We start from the raw sequence: 24,513 nt of genomic DNA, 5'->3' as shown, positions 1-24,513 counted from the left end.
CCTCATTCTTCTCCACAACTTCCTCTTCGTTGTGTTTGTTTTGTGCCATAATCTTCATGATGACGTTTGTTTCCTGGTGTTCGCTAACAAACCTCTAACCTCATGCGGTGCCACTTTTCAGTCAGCATCAGTTTCGGCTCTGAAAGATGTAAAATGGGTCCCTCAACTCAAACTGAACCACACCAAGGAGTTTTCATGATTTGAGTTTCTTCCTAAGCAAAGTGTTTCTTACTCTGCATACACAATTTTAAAACCTATTCTGTTACATCATAAGTTATCTGGGATTTTGGATGCTTCTAACTAAGGCTGTACTAGTGAAAGTAATCCAAGTTTGCAAAGACATTTGTGAAATAGATTTTAAGGTGTTCAGACCTAGAAATAGTCTTATCTGCTTTAGGAGATTATTTAATCATAGTTTGATCAGAGGCAGAGAGGATCTGCGTCGCCATCAGCCCAGAGTCAATTATCGGCTTAAACCACTGTGGAGTACAGGAGCAAGGCTGTGATTGATGACACCAAGAAGGGACTGGCTGAAACCAGAATGGACATATTTAGTATTCATGATTTGCAACTTATATTCTGAATTCTCGTTCTCTCTTCTTCTGTTTTTCTTCATGTATTTTTGTGTTTGTCACGCATTTGAGCTTTAAAATTGGTGTTTTTAGCCCCAACTAGGCGTGATTCAATATTGTGCTGACAAAGACGGAGGAGGGGGATGAATGTGAACAGAAATAAAAGTGTGCGGGTTTAGATTTTGCAGTAAAAATCCTGACAGGCGTGTGCTGCTTTATGAAAATGTACAGGTGTCAGCCTGAAGAAGAAACCCTTTTTTATGCCAAGTGCAAGAAGAGCAAATGATGTTAAAAAAAGATGAGCATTAAGAAAGTAAGAGGGGGAAAAATGGAATCTATTATTGTGACATGATATCAAATGACTGAAATGTATAATTTACAGCTCTTAATTTGGCCTTAATCTATTTATAAACCAAAAGTGCTACACGGCTTTTTAAAAAATGGCAAATGCAAAGCTTTGCATAATATAAATGCTTATAAATAATCAAAATATCCCTCCCAGGCCTTTCTTTCTCAAACACAAGCTTTTGTTTGCTTCCATTAATTAAACTTACTCACAGAGAAACTGTCAGCAAACACAAAAAATAACTCAGAGTGGGTACAGAACATGCAAAATGTCATTGTTGTGGACGATAGACATCATTCATAGACGATGCAAGTCGAGCAGAAGTTTGGAGGTTGGCAGCAGTTTACATAGAACATGTGATTATCATTAGCTCTTGTGGAGGCCAAGTAGAAAACCCCTTTATTTCCCTTTGTATTATTTATTTTCTGCTATGTAGCTGACACTTTGAAAAACTGCCTCCAGTCTAATGGGAGTTCAATGTGTTCAGGCTTTGCTTTGCTCTGTGACAGAGCAACGTTTTGATAAACATCTAAATGTCTTCTTCTGTGGTGCCTACAGGGGCAGTGGTGATGCATTCAGCTGTCAAGATATTAGGTTTCAGAATAAGTTGAGTTTTTAGAAAATTTAGTGGGAAAAGTTAGAGATAATGTCACAAATAAAGCAGTGATTTAAACAATCTGAAATCATTGTCCAAAATACCTTTTTAAGCTTTAAACATGCTCTTCTTGAACAGGAATATTAATTGCTACATTGGTTTTTCGAGTAACTAAACCCCAAATCAACTGTTCTTTGCATATAAGGTTACTTTTTAAGGTTGCTGTGATAGTGACATTTTGTGTATGTTTGTTCAATTCTTAAATATTTTGCCCAAACTGTTCTAGTGATACCCTGTTTGAGGTGAAAGGCAGCTAAACCCTGGACAGGTCGCCAAGGCTCTAACTAAAGATATAAAGATGATGATGATGATAATGATGAATAACCAGATGTTTTATCAAAGCATTGCAGAAGGATTTGAAAACTTGCTCTTGTTTCTGGTTTAAAATCTGAAAGGAAAAGCCAAACCTAACCTTGAGCTAGTTTTTTACTCGTCTCCCTCCCTGCTGGTAGTTCTCGTGTGGAGACATGCCTCCCCTATCAAACAGATCTACAAACTGAAGCACTTATCTGTGACTGCACATGCATGAAATAGATCCTGCTTCTGCACGACATCTCATAAAGATTTGAGTGACTAGCACTGATTTTTATACATATCAGCCTCCTCTAGTCAGGGAAGCCTTTATCTAATGACATGCTCTGCTCAGCTTATGCTATTTTTGGCTATATGTGCTATTCTAAGTCCCATCTCCCGACATGATAAGTGTGCTGGGTAGGGCAAGTGTTTGGTTAGGTCTGCGTTTCATCACCATGCTAATTAATTCTGTCAATGAAAATTGGTGCAAATGTGTGGAACAGAAAGATAACAAGATGATGATCATGTGCTTTTGTGCAGTCATGCATATTACCATTATGTAAAGCCTTCTGAATAAGGTGAGACAGTATACATGACATTACTGGACTAGAAATTGTATTTGCCCTTAATTTCAGCAGATCACCCACTAAAATCAAGTTTCTAATTCACTCTCCCTTGTGAAAGATTTATTTGATACAGGAGAAGCTGGAAAATTAGTAAGCATTTTCATTTGTAGCTTGAGTCATATTGTGCTTTACAAAGGTTTTATAAAGAAATAATTACATTTTCTGATATTATTTTTATTTGGAATGGGTGATTACAACAAAAAACTTTGGATGTTCTGATTCCAACCCCAAGTACTGGTACTGAGTCAGGGATAAGGATTTTAGAAGAGATTGTTCTCAGCATCCTTCATGTTCTACATTTACTGTATAATACTGGCTATTCTCCTTATGATCAAAGAGTTTTCCCACACTGAGATCTGTACTGAACTGTACACAGGTATCTCCAGCTGTTGTGTGAGAGCAGCTGAAACCCTTAGCACTCAAAGTTACGACGCTCAAAGCAAAACCAAATAGTTTATAAAGCAGGAGAAATACTTTTGTTCACCCATCAATAACTGTAAATGCATAACAACATTGTGCTTCAATAATTTCATATCGGGGGCACAACATCAAATTATTAAGACTATAGTTAAATATTTTGAGCTTGAAATGTATTTAAGAACAAATACGCTACTCATGCTTTAGGTGACGCATGATTATTGTGGCATCTTTCTTAACTGAGTTGGGGCAAAATATTAAAGCTGTCCTGGAAACCTCCAGCTGGATAAATATCTGTTATGGGCAAGAAAAATTTAAGCAAATTTGAATGTAACTGACATGTATTTGTGAACAAACTGAGTTATTGCTCTAGCAACAGTCAAACAATGACAGTTCTTTGAACTTTCACAAACAAAACTTACAAATTTCTTCAAAACTCAAATTTTAATTTTAAACGCGTTTATTTTACCAATGCTGAAAATCAAATTAAGTTTAACGGTAGTCTTGTTTTCATGAAACAAATTCACAAATTTAGATCTAAGGCCTGTTTTAAAATTCAAGCATTTATGAGAGGCCCCTGTATATATATGCACATGTGTAGTATTTATTTGCATGTGCGTGTTTGTGTGTTTGTGAACCTTTGTCTCTGTAAAAACAGAAGCGGTAGCGTCTAAAGATACAGCTAATGGTAACGGTTCTCACTCAGGACCATCACTCACTGCAGTTCTAGGAAAGAGAGGGGAACCGCAGGGCAGCAGCCATTAGGAAAACCTCTGACTTCATCTGCAAAAAAAGACTGTGGAAGCACTTTTGCTCTGTCCCATTTAACAGAAATACAGTTGTCACAGTGAAAGGCCACTGACCAAATGGTCTTACTATCAGCTTGTAACGGAGAGCGCCATCTTGTGGTGACGTCTGATTGTTAGGAATGGAAGTTTGTCTGTGTGGAAATTTTGGAAATGTTGGAGTCGTAGTCTGTAGAAAAAGTGAGAAAAACACAAAAAGATATCAAAGCTATTGAAAGTTTTTCCTGTGATTTTCAACAAAATGGATGGCATATGACTTTTCAATAATATTTGGTTATCAGTGACACTTGAAGGTACCTACAGATAAAAGAATATTTTCACAAATCCTTCAGTTTTTCCTCTTTAAAGAAATTGAGATTGCTGATAGGTGTATTGATTTTGCATAACAGTATTTTTAATATTATACCAACATTTAAGAGATATTTTGATGTTTTTCTCAACATTTTACAGACCACTTGAACTTTTCATGGCACAGAATGAAACCCTGAGCTACTTTGTTTTGTTGACCTCCAACTTCAGGTTAACGCAAGGTTTGTTTTTCTAAAGTCCATTCAGATGCAATCAAAAATTCATGAATGTGAACAAACATAAAACCAGGACATCAAACAGCAGGTAAAAGTTCTCAAAACCTTATCAATTATTCAGCAACACAAGTTCAAAACAGAGAAGCTTTTGATCAGATGACGGTGATGTTTTGAGGAGTTTGGCAGAGAACTGAACACAGATTACTTTTTCCAAGATAAAAATAAAGCAGAATCTATGATACACCCATTAATTCAGAGGTTGGATGACATCTGTGTCATTCAGCACAGTTGTCATAAACTTCAACAGAAATCACCTTTTCCTAACTATTAGAAGCTACTTCTATTAGAAGTAACTTCTATTCTATTAGAATCTACTGAAGCACATGGTTACCTTACTCCTCAAAAATCTGTCTGCAGGTTGAAATGGTGTCATGTTTGTATTGTTCTTTACCAACATCTTTGCCTTGGATCCAAGGCAGATGAGACTGAGGATCAGCTATGAGGATTTGTTTTTACAGAAATAGATTTCCTGTGTTATTCTTTGGTTTAATTTTGTTTACATTTACAGTATTTGGCCAATTAACCTTCTATGCATGTTTATGGGTGGTGGAGGAAGGCAGAGTACCTGGAGGGAATTCACACATCCACAGGGAGAGCTCCACACAGAAAAGCATCAAACTCAGTGCTAAAACTGTTCCACTGTGCAGTGCCGAAGTTGAGTTGACCTAAGGCAGGGTGTAAAAAAGTGAGGCCCAGGATCCAAAATTTCTGAGAATTTGGCAGAAATATGCTGCTTTTTCTTTTTTTTCCTAAAATGGCCCTAATACACGGTTGTAAAAATCCCTTCCATTATTTTGGATCTACAATAAATATCAGGTGTCTTTATTTGCTTGATTTTAGGTTGTTGTTTTTGGCCTGTGACTACATTTGAGTCTACACTTTTGGCCTACGTGAGCAAAAGTTTGGACACCCCTGACCTAATGTATCTTGGAGACGTTAACTCTATATCTGGTGACCTTCACTGTATTTTTGACTGACTCAGCCATTAGGAAACCTCTGACTTCATCTGCATGTGAGACCAGTAGTTCTGCTCTCTTGTTCGTATTCTAGATGAGGCAGTTCTTTTCAATTTATTTAATCTACAAACCCATCTCTGGTCTGCTTGTGGACAAAATTACATCCAGAAAAAAAACAAAAATCATTCTTCCTTCTATTGAACTGGGTTTGTAGAGTTTTTAATTGTATAACTCCCAGAGAGCAAGCCACTTAGATTGTGTTTTGTCACTTGCAGCCCAATCTGGTGACAAAGTACATTTGTGACTTGGCAAGCAGTGGCAAGGAAGAACTCCCATTTAGGAAGAAACCTTGGGAGGAACCAGGCTCTCTAGGGTGTGCCCCTCCTCCTGAGGGCTGGGTCCTCATACCAGAGTGGACAACTCCTAAAAACAGACAAAAAATATTGACATGTAGTGAAGTGAAATAAACTAACCAGCTTCATGGTGTGGATTGTCTTACCCTCCTCTGATAGACAAGAATATAAGACTCCTCTGTGCACATCTCAGAAATGACTGTTCCATTTGTCTCTATCACATAAATGTCATTAAAGTGGAGCCATCGATCGTTTCCGTCCTTCAAGGAGTGGTCCGGATGAAGCCCATCGCTCACGTAGTGTCCTAAAAGAAAAAGAATAGATGAGAACTCTGGGATTTAAAGAATAGCCAAGTGTCTAGGCTTTTTTAGCTTGAAATTTGAAGGTCAAATTTAAACTCTGGTCAAATTTAAATAAAATTAGACAGAAGTCTTGTAAGATGTTATCTGACCTGTCTTCGCCGATGAACCTACGTGGCTGATAACGCTGACCAGGCTGTACTGTAAAGATTCAGAGGCAAAAACTGTGAGCATCACACACAACTGTCATGTCACAATCACACATTTTCCAACAGTACCTTTCAATGTTTGGTTTTGAGTTGTACAAATCTGTGTACCTGGTGGCCAGCTACTGTCATCTCCCTGCACAAAATGATGGGGTCCTCCAGTTTGACCATCACCAGGTTCTCTGTGAAAGTGAACCTCTTTAGTTGCAAAATCAAATATCTGTAGATGAGAAACTGATGCTTTAGACTTTATTGCACATAAACACATCTATATTCACAGTTTGCTGAAGACATTTGGAAAATGGTGTTGCCACTCACTTGGGAAGGGTCAGAAATCTAGACTGGAGAACTGATGTGTTTCCTCCACACCCACACTTAAACTCTAGCTGTCTTTCCTGTGGATAAAACAAATTGTGAGTTATTTACAGCACAAAAAGCACTAAGAATCATAAAAACATTGTCTGAATGATGGGTGGATTAAATAGATGAGTTTCTTATACCTTCTCGTGCATGTTGAGCATGTTCTGCACTGAACCTCCAGCAATCAGGTCCAGAGAGAGCATGATGAAATCCTCCTCTCTTATGGACTTAAAACCACAACTGCAGATAAGAAGCAGAAAATATTACACTTGTTTTTTTATTGAGATAATGAACATTGCTCAGGACAAGCAGGAGGAAATGTATGTTTAGTTCTGGGTAGAAGAGTGCCTTTTACCCTTTGCACATCCTTGTGTTCCGCATTTTGAACTGTAGATGTGTCTGAACTGGGCATCTGTATCTTTTCCCTATAGTGGCTGCAGTCTTTGTCAGAGGGGGCTGCAGGTTCTTCATCTGATCCAACACAGCTGTCAGGAACTCATGGGCGTCCTAAACGCACAAGAATACGCAGAGTTAAATTAATGTCAAACACTGCAGTCAGGTAAAACACAGATCCACGTGAACGTGAAGCAGCTGACTAACTTTCATGCCTTCATATCCAAACTCCGGGGCCTGGAAAGAGAGGACCTTCTTAAACCTTATAACCACCTCCAGTTTCAACCTTGAATCAGGTGAGCAGCGACATTTCACAATGTCTAGGAAACATCTGGAAAATAAAGGCTGCTGTTTGGTTTTGTCTTCAACTCACAGATTTCTCTATGTGTGTTTGTGCATGTGTTCTTGCTGTACCTCATGAGCTGAGCCTCGGGACACAGTGCCAACACGTCCTCCTGGGATTTGATGTCCTCCACGAACTCCTTGAGCGTAAGCAAAGTCTGCAGGCTGGCGTTCATGTAGCAGATCATATTGATGTTTGGGAATCTGATGCAAAAATGCACAGTCACATTAGCATCATGGTGTTTAATAACAGATCATTTTCAGTTTCATTGTTCCTGGTGGATATGTGCATAATTACAGGTTGCAGACGTTTTTTTACCCAAGTAACATTGCATTCTGATGCTCCGTACAAGTGGACTGGACCTGGATTGTAGTGAATCTGCACAAACACAAACAGACAGAGTTGTTCAGTATGATTAAAACAATTAATCTGTTCATACTTAATGTGTTGTGGTGGAGGTACTTTGTGGGAACGTTCTGGTTGTGCTTTGAGGAAGTGTCCTTTTTATAGCTCCTGTACTGCTGCGTCTTCATGTGAAGTGGGCTGCAAAGTAAAAAGAAATCATTTAGAAAACCTCTTAAATAACAGAAAAATTTACCTCAACAATTTAAATTAAAGCGTGACCAATTACCTTCATAAGTCACTTCATTAGTAATTAGATTCCTATGTGTTTTGATAAATCTCAATATTTTTCAGTCATTTCAGCTGCAAAGTTTTTGGGGTATGTTTTTCACTTCCACTTCAAAGTGGCTGAAACATTTTCTCATTCTTTGCAAAACGTTTGAAGAGGGATGGAAAATCAAGCTAAAACCATAAGACGAAAAAAATCTTAGCTTTATTACAACGCAGACAGACAAACTGTGAATTTTTGTAACCACAAAATAATTAAAATAACAAAAAAAGACTCTTTCACTATCCTCTTTTCACTATTTGCTATCCTGTGGATAACATGTTACCAATTGTTAAACAACTTAAATAAAAGGTCAAAGACACAGTGTAGGTCAATAAAAAGGTTAAAAAAATAATTATTTGTGTGCAATGACAAATTTTCTTGACCAGGCTTGGAGGGCAGTATTAGACTTGACATGGTTGACTATGGTGCTTTAGAATTAGCTGCTTCTAAACACCATGTTGGTGTAATGCTTTCGTGGGATTAATGTTTATTAGTGCTTTAAGGTGAGTGCATACCTTTACAGTGGTGCTTCCCACTGCACAGGAGCCAAATTTGAGACTGAAGCACATTGGAATGGACAACTGGGGGAGACTGGAGGAAAGTCGTGGTTCTCCGGAACAAGTTTATCACTTTTGAATTAGTAGTATCTATTGGTATGCTTCACACGTTTTCATTTATATATATTGTAACTATGATTGATTTTAATGACTTGGTTCCCTACACACATGCATTACGGGCGAAGCAACTGCACCGCATACACCTCAGTGTTAATCCTGTGAGGGATGTATGTACTAATTAGGTGACAACTTAAGCCAGTGGGCTCCACTGTATTTAATTCAAGGTTGAATGCACAGCACATTTTTTCTTGTTCCTGTTTGTGAAGCATTATCAAAGAGCTACAATCCTGAAGAATTACACCAAGATTAGTGGTTGTCATGTGTCAAAATGTTGGACACGTTACAAACACTCCGTGAGTACAGAGGTTACCTTCTCTTTTGATCCTGAGAATCATCATCAGAATCAGGATACACTTGTATTATTCTCTGTCAGACAAACAACAAGCTCATTAGAATAAAAAAGATGGACCTGCAGAGCTTCAGTAGAATCAACTCCAAAATCAAGCCTATAAAGTGCTAGATTTACCATGAAGCAATCAAATAGTCCCCAGAAAATCTTCTTCTTCCTTGTCTTCTTCTTTTGTTTTTTCTCCTGAGGCTGAAATCTTGTTTGAGTTCTTCCACTCGTTGGAAATCCAATATCTTTAAGCTTTGATGTAAAAAATTAAATAAAATACAAAAGACAAATAACTAAAATAAATGACCAGAATAAATTCCAGACAGTCCAGGTTTTTCCAAACTTCTACATTAGTTGTATAAATAAAAACAGGGACTTACCACATTGTACAAGCGCTGCAGCCAATAATTTATCCAGTTGTTGTTGTTGTTGTTATTGTTGTTGCGTGAGCCCTGATCTCCTTCAACTTTTTCACAGATGATATGCTTTTTCTGTGAAAGACAAGGGAAAGGAAAAATACAATATGCAAACTGATAAAAACTGTCCTTAATGACTACCTTACATCCAAACAGAGGAATTTGGAGTAGAGTGAATCTAATCTGTGAACAATATCAAAAATGTAGGAGAGAAAGTTACATGGTCAGCAACACAAACCTTATTTCGATGATAAAACATCTCTGGGTCCCTCTCGGTTTGTAAAATGCATTTTAGAGCAGTTTAGAAAGTGTTACGTTTGAGTGAGGACAGTTCAGAGAATATTCTATATCACCTTGTAGCACGAAAGGACAATTCTAGAAAGTAACTGTTAACCTCAGAGGACGTAACAATAACAAGCACGTTTCAAAAATATACAACTTGTATTTAGAACTAAAATACTTTAAATATTCTTTTAAAAAATCAACAGAAATTTTACAAAAGTTGGAGACTTTTTACTTTTGGAGTTACATACAACTCTCTTTGGTTTTTTTTTTTATTATTATTGTTATATCACCCAAATTTTACATTAAAACAAAGATTCCAAGTTCATTTCAGCTATTCACATTTAAAATCTGGCAACATGTTGGATGGCAAACAATAAGTGAAAGAGTCTATTTTCTTATTTTAATTTGTTTGTGGTAAATATTCAAAGTTTACCTCTCTGCTTTGTGTTAAAACTGCAGGTTCAACCAAGCTCTTTTTTCTGGTTTTATGTAACTTTGAAACAGCAACAAAAAAATTAAAATTATCACATTTTGAGACACAGAGGTTATCAGAAAGTCTATTAATTTCCTTTTCTGTGACATTTTTTAAACATGAAAGATTTAAAGATTTATCCTTAACACTGAACTAAGAAGGCTGTTTTATGAATTTTTAGTAATTCAAATAATCCCGTAAAATAGGACAGTTCGCCTTTCAGAGGCATTCGCTTTGCGACACCTAGTGGTGACAAGAAGAAAAGCGGCTCTGAAAAAATCCCAGAGGCGGAAGCGGAAGGTTTGTCCTACACGGCTTACTGTTGGACGTTGCTGTCATGTCGGCACCCTTGATAGTGAGTTATCCTTCAAATTTCTGCTAAACCCAGCGAGAAATATGATATATAAAGAAAAAAAGTCAGTTTCACTGTTGGAGTGTGTATTTTGTAGATCGGCCGTATTTACTCTGAGCCAATTGTTTTGTTATAAACTGCGTTAAATCAAGATTAGGTAAAGAGTTAGCTAATGTCGTGGTAATATGATCTCAGACAACAGGACTGAAGGTTCCTTAATTCTTTTATATTGCTGAACACAGTACAGCGTTGTTGCCTTTATTATTATATTATTATAATATTTTCTTCTTTATTTCTTTACGTTTCCATTTTTACCAGCACCGTGTTTGTTCATGCCCCCTTTTCATCAGATCGTCTGTATCTTTTCAGTCTTTACGCAGGTGCTGCCAGCGAGCTGCTGTCCTCCTCGTTGCTAGGCGACATTGGAGCTCCAGCTCAGCATCTCCTCCTTCTCTCGTGTCCAGGTCTCTTGACTTCCTCGCCCAGCGATTCTATGATGTAGAAGCGCTCCTAAACTGGAAGTCCCGGTTTGGGAAGGACCAGCTCCGAAAGAAGAACTTGTAAGACAAACAAAGTTTTATGTATCAAAAACACATTTGGTACATTTTGAGCAACATAACAGTAGAACAATTACAGTTTTTATATCACCCTGAGTTCAATTTTCAAGACAAAGGTGAGAAATCAGTTTGGTACCATTATTTCTATTGGCCTACATATTAGAACATGTGTGTAAAGTATTTTTTCTTGAATCCTTTTCATCAGCATAGACCAGAAAATCATTATTCGGTCATTATTATAGTCTTTTCTCTTTTTTGTGACTTTCTTTGCAAATTAGTCATTTTTGTCCAAATTTGTACTTATTTTTTCCGAGTTTTGTATTTATATTTAATAAAGTCTAAAGTCTTGCAAGGCAATGGGGTCCTGGAGTAACTCAGGATAGAAATCTCTATTCACAGCATTGACATTGTCATTGTTTTTGTTTTTCAAATATTAAGCCCTGTTTCCAACATTTGTCTATATTAAAAATGCTAACATAGTGTAAAGTAGAAATGTTTGATCAAAATACACAGTACCAAATTTGGAGACAGTGCCCTTTATTTGGGATTATGATAATTTGGGCTTGTTTAGCAGCCACAGGAACTGGACACCTTGCAATCACGCTGCAAAAAACACAAAATCTTACCAAGTATTTTTGGTCCAATTTCTAATTTGCTTGAAATAAGACAAGTAATTTTCAAGTAATTTTTCAGGAAGATATAGTATAAGTCAATTAGTTTAATTTAAATCAATATTTTTTTATTAGTAATGGAAATGTACTGATTCCAATGTACTGAAGGAAATGTACTGATTCCTCTGGGAGATTATTTCACTTGTAATATTGGAAAATGTCTTTTTTGTAAGTGAAAATCTGGCATTTGAATGAGTACTTTTTCATCATTCATTAATGAATTATTGACTTAAAACAAGCTCCTATATCTTGCTGAAAAGTTGTGTTCCTAACAGACCTGTTGCTCCGAAGTTACCAACTGCACTTTTAGACAGTAATTGTGATGGACTTTGCACCTTTAGTTTCCGAACCGTTACTGAGCTGTTTTTCCACATCTGAACATATTCCCTAACAGCCAAATCTGTTTATGTTCTGGATTATAGGAGTCTTCATTAAGCCAACTCTAACATTTTCTCCCGCATCTCCTGAACAGCAAATAGTTTAGGAGTTTTTATGATTTGACCTGGCCAAACCTGGACTCTGGTAACCAAGTGATGCCTAATCCCAATTTTTTCGTCTGTCTTTTACAGTTACTATGGTTTCACACACAAGCTTTATGGTCCAGACATAGCATCTGCCTATTATATTTTAAATCAAGGAGGAGGATTTAGGTAAGTGGCTCCTGCTCACATCCCTTTGCATCATTTTTAGTTGTTCTGTAAATGCTTTGTCAGGTAACTGGATGTTTTCCACATTTATTATGACAGATTCAGTCTAACAAGATCATGCTCCTTTTGACTAAATATTTATTATGAACTTGTCAATACATATGGTGTGAAAAGGACCAGGGCCAGAGGACATTTTTGAAACTTGAGACTAAGTTTACCAAATTCTTTTAATACTTGCTTTAAGTGATGAAATCCAATGATGTTTTTGTTGAAAATTCAGGTTTTTACTCTGAAAATTGAAGACATCTTTGTAGAAAAAAAGATTCAAATATTTGAGAAATTAGTTCCTTTGAAATTATTCTTTAAAGCTATCAAGAGCTATAACTTCTGCAACAAGCCGCTGCTCTCTTAAAAAAGCTCATATGGACTCCTCACATATGAACTGCTCTTCGAATCCTCAGCCTTTTCTCTCCTTTCATCATAACTTCTGTTACTTTTGCAGGTTTGTGGGCCAGTCTGAGTGGTTCCGCGCAGACTCACGTGGCAAATTCAATTGGGATTTCCTGAACTACAAGGACACACCTGTGGAAGAAGTAGACATGAGTCACACCATCATCAACTACGTAGGACTGTCTAACCTGGGTAATATGCTGTGAGGAAGATGATTCCTCTCAGCTCTTTAGTTTTTCAGAGTCACTGAATGTGCTGGTCCTGTTTTTGATCTGATTTATCAACACCTGCAGAGAGGCAACGTCTGCGGACTCTAAAGCTCCAAGGCTGTCATGAGGTGGATGACTGGTTCCTGGCAGGACTCCACACATTCCAGGACTCTCTGGAGGAGCTGGACATTTCTCAATGTCCAAGGATAACCGTGGGCGGCCTGGCTGCTCTCAGGAATCTCAGGTAAGCTCTATGCTCAGTGTAGCCTACAGTCCGCAGCGCGGTAGTCCAAACCTTTTTATATATATATTCCAAAATTACCTAAGGCTGCAAATGTAAGGCTTAATGTGAGTAAGGCTGCAAATGTACTTTTTTCTTTGACTAAAATAATATTTTTAATCTGCTCAATCAGTAAACTAAGCTTATGAATTTTTTGTAGGAAAAGAATATTTCAATCTTTGTAGATCCAAAGTTTTGCATATTTTTCTTATTAAAGAAAGCCATCCGGTTTGCAATTTCTTTTGGGCTTGATTGGAGAAAATATTTTAAAGTTTCTAATTCTCAGCACTAACAACAGGATTTGGGTCTCTCTTTCTCTGACATGACACAGCAGTGGTAGCTCTGCAAATATAAATACTGCTCTTGAAAAACATCCCCATTTGTAATTGCCTTCTTTAGGACGAAAGTCCTAAAGATCACTGTGTAGTTTAGTGTATCACTAAACTACACAGTAACTGAATTTAATCATGTTTTAAAATTTACTGGTATTTATTTTGGGTTTAGAGTATCATAAATATAATACTCCCTTTGAATAAACAGTAGAGGAAATGGTAAAAATTAAATCCCTATGGGCGTGTCGTGGTGGCAAAGGGGATAACGCGACAAAATGTTTGGAGGCCTTGAGTCCTGGATGCGGCCGTCGCGGGTTTGACTCCCGGACCCAACGATATTTGCCGTATGTGTTCCCCTCTCTCCTTCCCCCTTTCCTGTCAGCATACTTTCATATTAAGGGACACTAGAGCCCACAAAAAGATCCCCTGTAGGGTTAAAAAAAATAAAAATGAAATCCCCGACAATACGGTTGGTTTTGTTTTTATAAACATCATTAATTTTAATTTTTCTCGACAATGATTAATCAAATTTCTTGTCATAAGAAATGTATCAAGATAATGATTAACAATATAATAAAAGCAGAGCCCCAGCAGTCTTATTTACTATGAAGTTAAGGAAATAGAAAAAGTGTAATATTTAAATGTGCGCTGTACAGTTTCCATTGTTTCCATTGAGACATTTTAACCTTAAATTAAAATGTTGCCTCAATTAAAAAAAATTTCCATCATCACCAGCCTGTGGTAACAAGTCAAATTCAGATTATTCTCACAAAAGAGTTGTGAGCCAAACAAAATCAGTCCAGCATGCACAAATGGCCTTTATGCCTCACTTTCAACACCATTATTCTAAAGCAATGTTGTGTAATGATATTCTCCTTTTTCTGTGTCTACTTACTGAAGGCAGCTAAAGCATCTGAATGTGTCCTCCCTCCCGAGGATTTCAAGTCCAGGGTTGGTGATCATCCTGCTGGAGGAGATGCTACCTCAATGCCAGATCACAGCAGAGGGCTACGACCTCAGTCTGCCTCAGGCTGGAAGGGAGAAGTCAGAGGAGCGCCTGGAAGCAGAGAGGTAGTGGGTCGATTACAACTAGAATCACTGCAGAAAGACTTGGAGGCTTTTGGTGTTCTCTTTTTTTTTTCAAAGAGCTCATGATAAGCTTATATAATTGAAGAATCATGACATAAGGCACAATAAATGCAGGAAAAATAAGAAAAGCAGAAACATAGAACAGATGTGGGCAAAGAAACATGTCACACAAAAGTTTAACTATATGTCTGGATGCCCTGTGTATTTCTCAGTTTGTGAGTAAGGCTGCACGTTGATCCTGCAAATGTTCATATTTAGAAAGTTTCTGTTCATGTCCAACTTCAATTTGCTGGGACTTTGTCACTGAATGTAAAAATGGGTGTACATAATAAAGATTTTATTCTTCAAAGTAAGGCTGAATTCTTTTCTATTTTACTTGCAAAAATAATAACCGTGTCTGACAAATCTATTTGAAACACAAAATGCAGCTCAGTCTTTTGCAGTTGTCTAAAACTGAGCTTTGGAGATTTTTTCTTCCTTTACCATCCTGTTCATTCCATCCATGGTGGTGAGATAATTAAAGGTCCTCAATCATCCAGTGGTCAATATCTGAAATAAACTTGCTTCTATCACTTGTGATATTTATACTTTTATTTGCTAGTAGTACCAACAACTATACCACCTGTGATTTTGCAGTAAAATAAATAACCTTAAATATTTTTTTTTATTTGCTTATTTTCCCTTTTAGTGTTTATTGCTTTTATTTGATTGTAGCTATGATTAATTTTCTGTTTTCATATTTAATACTTTTATTTTGAAGGGACGACGTCCGGTCTAACTGGACTGACCATAAGTTGTAACGTAGACGATAAAATGTATCTTGTTAGGAGCGGGCCCCTTGATAGAGGCGCAAGGTATGTGTTTGATGTAAGTGAGTAGATGTCTTAAATATTGTGTAAATAAAACTGTGCATTTGCTTATATGCCAAAACGGAAGTTATTTTTGGGTTGTAGCGTTATTTTAAGTTATAAACGTTAAGTTGCAAACGTATACGGTTGTAAAAGTATGTATTGTTGTATTTTGGCTTGCACTGTGTTTTTCAGTGCACATCCCCTAAGGTGAAACCAGGGGTTAGTGTTTATCAATAAAATCTCATCCTTCACGTGGGGGCGGGAAGGGCATGATGCAAATAATATATTCATTCATTCTTTCATTCATTTTTAATGTATTTTAAACATTATGTTATGTAGTTAATTGCCAATACAGTGTCCGTGTGTGTAAGTGTATGTATTTGTAATCAGCACTGTGGAAGCTTATGTGAATAATAAAGCCCATAATCCAGTGTGAGCCTGTTCTGCAGCAGATACACAACAAATCAATGAAGACACCAAGAAATAAAAATAAACAGTGATAGTCGCTTCTGCGATATCATAATTGGCTGATGTGAAAATTAAACATTGTTAAAATACTGCTGTGTTTGACTCACCTTATCTTCTACAACCAAATAAATTGGCGACACGTTTAATTGCAACTTTCGCTTATTAACGGTGGGGTTAGTTGATATTAAGAGTTTTAGAGTATTATTTTTTGTAATAAGGGAAATGAACATCAACGGGAACTATTGTCTTCTTTGAACGCGGAAGCGGTTCACGCCGACGTAATTTTCTGACGGACAACAACAAGAGGGAACAGCTGGGTACATTTAAAGCGTCGGGTTCCTGTATATTTTCTCCGATTTTAGCGATTTTTATTGAATGTCAACCAAAAATTTGTAGTGTTGGACTCCTAGCAAGCGGATAAATGTCTGAACCATCAGGTAGGACGGCTGTCCGATCTAGAAAGAAAACACAGTTACATCTTTGTCCCTTTAAAACAAGACTTTCGAGTTTTACATCATGGTGATTTCATTTCCAGAGTCCCCTAAAAAAGAAGAACAAGAGGAGGAGGCTACCGCTGAACCCGAGGTGGGAGTCACTGTTTTCTGTCAAGCTTGAGTTGTTTTTTAGGTGCTGTCAGATGTAATGAGATCCAGACGATGGTTAGCATCATAACAAAGAGCTGCTCTGTTTCTGGCTCATAGCAGTCACCAATCAGTGAACCGATTCTACAAGTCGCGCGTTGTTTTCTCTGCAGGATCAATCAGACAGCAGCAGTGAAGACGAAGCTACAGGAGAAGCAGGGAGTACGTTTAAATATACTGCATACACTCATATGACAGCGGTGAAGAAAATACTCAAACGTTGTACTTAAGCACAATACTGTAGTAAAGGTACATCATTAACATTTTTACTTGAGTGAAAGTAAGTGTTTGCTTTTAAAAATAGTTCAAGTATTGAAAGTAAATCGATCTATTCCCCAACGTAATGTTCTAGAATACTATTAATTGTGAATACTATTTGTATACTGTTTACACTTGTACTTGTGAGTTTATGCATCAGAATTTCAGCAGTTAAATACCATTAAGCAAAACAAGAAAGAGGAACGATTATACCTGTGAAAATTTTTATTTAACCAAAATCAAAACCATTGTGTGATTTTAACAGCATTAAACACATTCAAGTAAATGTTGTCTGCCTGATAAAAGGGGCGTTAGACACACATAACAGAGGAATAGGCACTGGGTCAATAGTGAACAATATTTGTATTTTCTGACACCATTTTCTAAACTTGGACCAGGGCCACATGGAGTGATTTTTGAACAGGTTAACTTGAATATAGAGCTGTTGTAAACGAATATTTTAGTAATTGAGTAATCTATCAATTGTTCTTACGATTAATAGAGTAATCGGATTTAAAAAAATATTAAAATACTGGTAAATTTAACATACAGCAGTGTTACTATCAAATACCAACATCAGTCCAATTGTTAATATCTGATTTTCCTTAACAATAACTTTCCTGTAGTTTAGGAAATTAACCTATAACAATCATAGCTCACTTCTAAATTAAGCTAAAGAAAAGTTATACAAAAATTTGAAATTATATTCAATTTAATAATAAGGATTCATGCTCACAAGTACACATATTTGTTTTCAAAAGTGTATACTCCACCTTTTTGTTTATGTCTCCAGTCAATTTAATAGATGAACTCTCACTTCGCCCAAACATTTATAGCTTTTCTGTTCATTTTAGCGACGTAATTTGGCTCCTTAGTTCGTCACAGAAACTCATCTACCAGCAATGTACCACCACAATGCGTTCCGCCACCCGTTTGTTAAAACCTCTTGGCAGCAGCTCCGGGAGGAGAAAAGCTGCCGTACTCCAGGCATCACGCCAGTTATTTTAAGAATGCTTAAAATAACAATAAAAGCCTGGACATTATCATGAATCAATAAAATCCTCGAACTTAAAACTGCTGCTTACACTTGGCTTTCATCAATAACTCAGACAGTTAATATTGACCCGGCTGTAGCACTAAATAATCGCGCTAAATAATAAAACACAAATTAACTCGAGGCAGATGCATTTTCCTCGACCAATTTTAATAATCGAGGTACTCTAATCACTCGAGGAATCGTTTCATCCCTACTTCAATAAGTTTTTGATTACTTTCAAACTTATAAATAACAGCAACAAAAAATTGAATGTGCAACACACCATATTATAGAAATGTAGTGGCATAGAAAGTACAAATTCTTAATGTGAAAACGTGAATAAACTGATCTTGTTTTTCCTTTTCTCTCCTGACCTTTCCAGTGGACGTCTTGCGCGGCCTCTTCTCCAGTGTGCTGGGGTTGGGCTCTTCAGAGAAAGTTCTGGATGAGTTGTCTCTGGAGGGCGTGGCGCGCTACATAAGCAGCGGCAAATGTGAGTTTTGTTTTATTATGTTTTACTTTATTTCTGGGTATTTTTAGGGTTATATACTCACTGAAAATGATAATAATGATAAAAGATATATATTTAATCTGAGGACATTCACCCAGAAAAAGAAAATAAGATTTAGAGAGTGCTAAATTATTAATTAATGGATTCATGACTGAATCATGAATCCATTTATTATGAATGTTTTTACCTCTCTCTGTCATAGGTAAAAACATCATTTGCATGGTTGGAGCAGGAATATCAACATGTAAGTATACCCCATTAATTTTTAGAGAATAAAGCAAACCGTTTTTGTCCTGTTTGAGTAATTTTTCATGATTTCTTCTTGCACAGCTGCTGGGATCCCAGATTTTCGCTCTCCAGAAACGGGTCTCTATGCAAACCTGCAAAAGTACAACCTGCCTTACCCAGAGGCCATCTTCCAGATCGATTACTTCAAGGTCTGTTCAAGATTGAATTGCATCTCTCAAAATAGTGACATGTGAAAATTGAAGAATTTTCCATAATTTCATCACAGAAACATCCAGAACCATTCTTTGCTTTGGCCAGGGAGCTGTACCCAGGACAGTTTAAGGTACAACAAGCAGCCTGCAGATTGGGAAAAGCCGGTTCTTACCAAATACTAAGAGTTGTTTTTTACCCTCATGCTTGGTTTTAGCCCACAATCTGCCACTACTTCATAAAGATGCTGAAGGACAAGGGGGTTCTGAGACGATGCTACACGCAGGTGGGGGGAGAGAAAGAACATGTCACTGCACACAGAATAATTCAAATTACTTAAAGTTCCTGTATCCATGTTGGTGTGCATGTCTGTTCAGAACATCGACACCCTTGAGCGAGTTGCAGGGCTGGAAGGAGACGATCTGATTGAAGCACATGGAACGTTCTACACCTCTCACTGTGTCAAATTCCTCTGCAAAAAGGAGTACAACCTGGACTGGATGAAAGGTGCTGTGACATTTTTAAGCTCCTGTGATCACTTGAGATTTGAGATTCTCATTTTTGTCTGTGTTTTAGAAAAAATCTTCTCTGACGAGATTCCAAAGTGTGAAAAATGCAGCAGTTTGGTCAAACCAGGTCAGTCAATCATCATGTTTGTTCATTTAAAATTTTGCTTCATTCGTCTCTATTCTCACCGTTTGTCCTTGTCTTGTTTTCCTCAGATATTGTGTTTTTTGGAGAGAACCTGCCAACCCGTTTCTTCACTACCATGAAGATGGTGAGCACATAACAGTGATTTAACCTCTGCAAAAACATAAGCAAATTAATGTCTCACCTTTGCTTCCCTGTCAGGATTTTCCTCGATGCGATCTCCTCATAGTCATGGGCACATCTCTGCAGGTTCAACCGTTTGCAAGTTTAGTCGGCAGGTACTCCACATCTAGTCTCAGTAGCTTTTATAATCTGATTGTGTAACGTAACTTCGTCATTTCTGAAACTGTCCTGCTTTGGCTTTCCTGTTGGATTCTTTCATCTTCCATTTTTGTCATTTAGGGTTTCAAAAAGTTGCCCCAGGTTGCTCATTAACATGGAGAAAACAGGACAGGTGAGTCTTTACTGCTCCATCACCTGTACATACCTACTTTCTTCACACTGCCTTGTGTAAGGTTTATTTGTTTCCGTCTGCAGGCAGATCCTATGTTGGGGTTGCTTGGCTTTGGAGGAGGGATGGACTTTGACTCAGAGAAGGCGTACAGGTAATGCTGAGATTCTGTCATATTATTTGATAAACTGGCTTAGATGTTGATCACTACCTGTTGAGGATACTTTTATTTTTGTTAGAGGTGATCTGAAAAACTGACATTTTCCAGATTGACCAGCCAGTTGGAAACATTTTACATGAATGGTGTGAAAGTTCAGTGCAGATTCTGCTGACAGCAAAGTTATCTATTTTCATAGTAAAAGAAGTACAGAGATGTAAGAAACTATTTTAAAGGAAATTGTATTTTGAACGACACATTAAATGTCTGTTGTAAATGTATGTCTGTTGTCCATAAAGCCAGCAGAAATATTGAGACGTTCAATAGACAACAAGAACACTGAACTGTATTTTATTCTTTTGAGTTTCTTAATATGTTTTTTTGTCATGTGCTATGCTTAAGAATAATGGAAGCATTTTTTAAGTGGTAGAGCTCCTCATCTACATCCTCCAGAAAATACACAAATAGGTGGCTGCTTTTACAATGACACCAAGTAATTGCTAGAAGGAAATATTTTGATTCCTGTCATAAGTTAAGATATATTTCTTAAAAACAAATGTATTTATTAAGCTTTTCATTAAGACTTACAATTCTGATCAGTCAATCTCTTTTTCTGATTCTAATTATTCATGTCTCGTTTTCTGGATGAGTGGTATTATTTGACCACCAGGGGGCAGCGAACTATCATGCATAATTTAGGTAGAAATGACTGAATATAAATATCAGAATAGCATGCTGAGAGTGATGCATTGCATCCTGAAAGAATTGCCATCAGTGTTTTTTTTCTGTTTCTGTTCTCATGAAGCCGAGAATAGAATACAAGTATATATTTTATTGTCCCTAAAGGGAGGTTTGTCTTGAACATAGTTCTACACAGCTGCAAATAAAAACATTAAAACACCGCAGATTGATAAACCACAGACTCAAATCAACAGTGCAACAAGTGGTGTGAACAGGCGTTAGTGGTGAAAAGCACCGTGCTAAGTTGGTGATGTGCCGTGGAACAGACTGATTGAGGCTGGAACAAATGACAGTTTTAGTCTGTTGGTCCCACACTGTAGCACCCTCACTCTCCTTCATATTCAGTGAACTGTGGGTGTTCATAGTCACATTCTCATCACTGCTTGTTCATTTATGGTCTATCTGGTTCCAAGTGTTTCAGGATGATTATTTTTATGATGGCTATATAAATGTAAGCCGGCCCTTAAATTGGACAGTTAAGTTACTAAATGAGGCTGTGATCCAGTAATGTGTAATGCTTTTCAGAGGGGCACAGTAAGAAGAAATTACCAACCATATGCAATCTTAGTCTTCATAGAAAGTATAGTCTTTACTGCAGTTGTGTGTACAGAAAGTCAGTGCTACATAGTTACTCCTTTCATCAGATTAACAAGTGCAAATAAATAAAATTTCAATTTTTAATTTCAGAGTCTGGAAGACAGACGTGTGTGCAAAGTGTACAGCTATTTGTCTGCTTTGAATTGTTTTGTTCTTTGGTTTATTTGTACTAAGAGATTTTAAACTAACCACTTTGTAATTAATGAAAATAACATAAAGAATTAACACTGATATATATGATCTTAGATATAATTAAATATTTGTTCATTGTATATTTGGGTTGGGTTTTCTTGTTTGTTTTTATGCTACATGTGCTACGTGTGAAAAAGTTTGTTTTCTGAAACGGTTTGTTGTGCCTTTAATAATAAATCCACAGAGATAAACAAAAGTGGAAGTAAAATCCAAATTCAACAATGATGGATTAATTAAAGACATAGATTGTATTTTTTTGGTTTGTTTTGTTGTGATGGGATATGAAGGCCTGTCTTGAAATCATCTCCGCATCCAACATGTCGTATTTTTTCCTGGTTTCAGAGACGTAGCTCAGATCAGTACGTGTGATGACGGCTGCTTGGCTCTCGCTGACTTGCTGGGTTGGAAGGTGAGCCCCCCAGTTTTCTCATTGAAATCTTTTATGCTTGCAGCTTTGCATTATTTACAGCTGAGCTCCATCAGTAAAGAACGAACACATAATCATAAAGCTGCTGTGTCCCTGTTTGTCTAAAATGCATTTCACGTGGGTCTAACTATGGAGAAATGAAGAGTGTTTTGTGAAACATCAAGTCTTGTCAAATTTGAAGTATACAGGTTCCTTGTAACGAGCCTTTCTTTTGTACAATGCAAGTGTATTAGGATGAAAATGTGTAAAATTAATGTGTAAAATTCAGCCACAGTAGGTCAGGTTGCTGTCAGTTGGTGTAAAATATTCAGCATGGTGAGTTGAAGTAAATCTTCATCAGTGCAGACAAAGTGTCTGCAGTATAGCATAAAATAAAGTGATGCTGTGATCAAGTCATTGCTGTAAGATTTGCATTGCAATGACAGTGGGCTCTATATTTGTAGCTCATTACTTGTAGATTTTTTTGTGCAAAATTATCTAAATTATTTCGGAAAACCCGCCTGTTAGGATTTTTTCATAGAGCATTTCTAAAATACTCAAAAGTAAATCCAGCTTTGGAAGTTGAAATTCTTTGATGAAATGATATTGGTTGGTTGGTCAGTCAGCAGGTCCATTCATTTCCCTTGGAGCTGATTGACTGAATTGCAAGAAATTACACCTAAATAAGAAAGGCTATAGACGTTAGCCTCTGTTGTATTGCTAAAACCACTGTGTCTATGTTGATGCATTTTAAAGTGTATTTAGTGTTTGAACTGTTAAAATAAGCAGTTATAACATTTTTTTTAGAGGGACGTCTCAAGTATTTGTGGATTTCAGTTATTTGTGGACGGCTGTTTTATGGGGATTTTATAGCACTAGCCCTTATGTGTCGCATATCTAAATTATAAACCTCATGCTAGCTGGAGGTAGCATCTCTTTGGCCACAATATGAAAGACAATACTGGGGTACTGTTAACTTTATGCTGCATCACTTCATGCTACATAGGAACACATTATTCATTTGACACCATAAAACTTGTATCTCTTACTTTTTTTGGACTCATTTGTCCTCTATTATGTTTATATACTGTATTCATCTCTGTTTGGTTTTCCACATTCGTCCAGGCGGAGCTTGAAGAGCTTGTGAAGAAGGAGCATGCCAGGATCGACAGTGAGGACAAGCAGGAGAATCCCGGAGGAAGCAAAGGAGCTGCAGTCAAAGGAGCTGCAGTCAAAGGAGCTGCAGACAAAGGAGCTGCAGTCAAAGGAGCTGCAGTCAAAGGCACTCCGGCTTCAGCTGAACCCAAATCCAAAGCAGAGGAGTGACCTGCTTTTAATTAACAAAACAAAAGCAATGACAGTTTAAAGCTTAACCAGAGCTTAATATATAAGGATTTGATGTTCAGAAATGAGCCTCTGTTGGGTTTCTCTAATTGTACATTCTCAGATCTGAGGACGGTTCTTTCCCATAATTATACTTTTGTTTATGTCAGTCATTTTGCACTTTACTAACTTCTCTATATTTTCCACAAGCTTCGTTTTGCCCCAGCTGAAGATAACATTTTCCCTCTGATCGATTTAATCTCATTGTATGTGGGTTTTAGCCCCCTGTGTTCCTTCTAAGCATAAAAGACTCTTAATGATTGACGTGTGCTGATGAGCTGCATTTTAATGAGAACCGGATTTGGATTTGAGATAACGAGGTTCTGTTAGGTGACCTAACATTCCCTCCCTGCAAACTAAAAGCAGCTCATCTGATAAAGCTGTCACAATGTTTCCATCAGCAAATTAACTTCCTGGTTGGTACAAATTTAGATACATTTGATAGACAGTTTACTAGAACCTTCACTGGTTTTTACTTTTGTTCAACTTTAAGTCATTTTATTTTAATTGTTTGGTCATTTAAGCAAAACTATAAGACAAATAATATTTTTGTGTAAGGTTCATCTTGGAACAGCAGAAAGAATTAGAAGCAGTAACCTTTCAGTCGAGCTCTTTGCTGGTTTAATTTTAATAGCCAATAAATTTAGATTCAAAGCAACATAAAAAGAAAAAAAACAGACGTGATTTGTACGGAAAAAAAGCTGAATGAGAGATCTCTGAGAGCATGAAGCATTGTGTTAAAAAAAAGTAAAATACTCAGCTGGACTTAAATACGTTGACATGTACTAATTCTAACAACCAGTGCAAATTCCTGCAATAAATGTTTCCTTTGTTAAACTGATCAAGTTGACTTTGTGTCAATGGATAAGTGTGTCATTCTGTTTTCTTCTTATGAATGCAGTTGATTAAAAATGATAGTGGAAATGTCAGACTGAAACTCTAGTTACCGCACTTTGCTCCGTCTGTCATTCGCCTGCCCAATAACGATTTACTCAGGATTTCCTCCTTCTTAGAAGTTTAAACTCTGTACGATCAGGTCAAAGGTCATCCCCCGGCAGATGTAGATTTTAAATTG

The 24,513-nt window shown here is 37.0% G+C and overlaps 3 protein-coding genes across 9 annotated transcripts; 2 read left to right on the top strand and 1 right to left on the bottom strand.

The window, feature by feature from the left end:
- Positions 1–5,464: 5,464 nt before the first annotated feature.
- Positions 5,465–9,678, bottom strand: LOC122832245 (ubiquitin carboxyl-terminal hydrolase 37-like). 6 transcript variants are annotated; one of them, XM_044118808.1, is made up of 15 exons: positions 9,552–9,678; positions 9,278–9,388; positions 9,027–9,149; positions 8,871–8,926; positions 7,673–7,753; positions 7,529–7,588; positions 7,282–7,413; positions 7,075–7,198; positions 6,830–6,981; positions 6,615–6,714; positions 6,433–6,509; positions 6,226–6,334; positions 6,061–6,109; positions 5,756–5,913; positions 5,465–5,679 (listed from the first exon to the last, which is right to left on the bottom strand). In XM_044118808.1, the coding sequence occupies exons 1-15, from the start codon at positions 9,570–9,572 to the stop codon at positions 5,659–5,661; spliced, it is 1,374 nt and encodes a 457-aa protein (XP_043974743.1). In that variant the 5' UTR covers positions 9,573–9,678; the 3' UTR covers positions 5,465–5,658. The 6 variants fall into 6 exon arrangements, 5 of the variants coding, with proteins under 5 accessions (XP_043974743.1, XP_043974744.1, XP_043974748.1 ...); XM_044118809.1 differs by having other exon boundaries at positions 9,027–9,092; XM_044118810.1 differs by lacking the exon at positions 5,465–5,679 and having other exon boundaries at positions 5,761–5,913; positions 6,187–6,296.
- A 176-nt stretch (positions 9,679–9,854) lies between these two features.
- Positions 9,855–13,204, top strand: dmac2 (distal membrane arm assembly component 2). Its single transcript, XM_044118807.1, has 5 exons — positions 9,855–10,425; positions 10,792–10,982; positions 12,220–12,300; positions 12,800–12,939; positions 13,041–13,204. Exons 1-5 carry the CDS (start codon positions 10,408–10,410, stop codon positions 13,202–13,204), a joined length of 594 nt encoding a protein of 197 aa, XP_043974742.1. The 5' UTR covers positions 9,855–10,407.
- A 1,673-nt stretch (positions 13,205–14,877) lies between these two features.
- On the top strand, positions 14,878–24,279 carry sirt2 (sirtuin 2 (silent mating type information regulation 2, homolog) 2 (S. cerevisiae)). 2 transcript variants are annotated; one of them, XM_044118806.1, is made up of 16 exons: positions 14,878–15,511; positions 16,512–16,561; positions 16,731–16,779; positions 18,294–18,404; positions 18,625–18,666; positions 18,753–18,859; positions 18,937–18,993; positions 19,078–19,146; positions 19,238–19,367; positions 19,437–19,496; positions 19,583–19,638; positions 19,713–19,789; positions 19,914–19,965; positions 20,049–20,116; positions 21,992–22,058; positions 23,181–24,279. In XM_044118806.1, coding segments are annotated over exons 3-16 (1,098 nt in total). In that variant the 5' UTR covers positions 14,878–15,511; positions 16,512–16,561; positions 16,731–16,778; the 3' UTR covers positions 23,382–24,279. The 2 variants fall into 2 exon arrangements, with proteins under 2 accessions (XP_043974741.1, XP_043974740.1); XM_044118805.1 differs by lacking the exon at positions 14,878–15,511 and adding an exon at positions 16,234–16,413.
- The last annotated feature ends 234 nt before the right edge of the window (positions 24,280–24,513 follow it).

Source organism: Gambusia affinis, linkage group LG06 (genome assembly GCF_019740435.1).
Source record: "Gambusia affinis linkage group LG06, SWU_Gaff_1.0, whole genome shotgun sequence".
In the NCBI taxonomy this organism is placed as follows: Eukaryota; Metazoa; Chordata; class Actinopteri; order Cyprinodontiformes; family Poeciliidae; genus Gambusia; species Gambusia affinis.
Note: the sequence above shows the minus strand (reverse complement) of the source record. Positions and strands in the feature narration are given on the sequence as shown.

Coding starts and splice junctions, on each gene's coding strand:
- LOC122832245 (XM_044118808.1), bottom strand. CDS start 9,572: ATGTTTTATCATCGAAATAAG. Junction 6,510..6,614: donor TGCTCAACATGCACGAGAAG/GTATAAGAAACT, acceptor TTTTATCCACAG/GAAAGACAGCTAGAGTTTAA. Junction 5,680..5,755: donor TTCTTGTCTATCAGAGGAGG/GTAAGACAATCC, acceptor GTCTGTTTTTAG/GAGTTGTCCACTCTGGTATG.
- dmac2 (XM_044118807.1), top strand. Junction 10,983..12,219: donor CAGCTCCGAAAGAAGAACTT/GTAAGACAAACA, acceptor TGTCTTTTACAG/TTACTATGGTTTCACACACA. Junction 12,940..13,040: donor CGTAGGACTGTCTAACCTGG/GTAATATGCTGT, acceptor CAACACCTGCAG/AGAGGCAACGTCTGCGGACT.
- sirt2 (XM_044118805.1), top strand. Junction 19,368..19,436: donor CAACCTGGACTGGATGAAAG/GTGCTGTGACAT, acceptor TCTGTGTTTTAG/AAAAAATCTTCTCTGACGAG. Junction 22,059..23,180: donor CTGACTTGCTGGGTTGGAAG/GTGAGCCCCCCA, acceptor ACATTCGTCCAG/GCGGAGCTTGAAGAGCTTGT.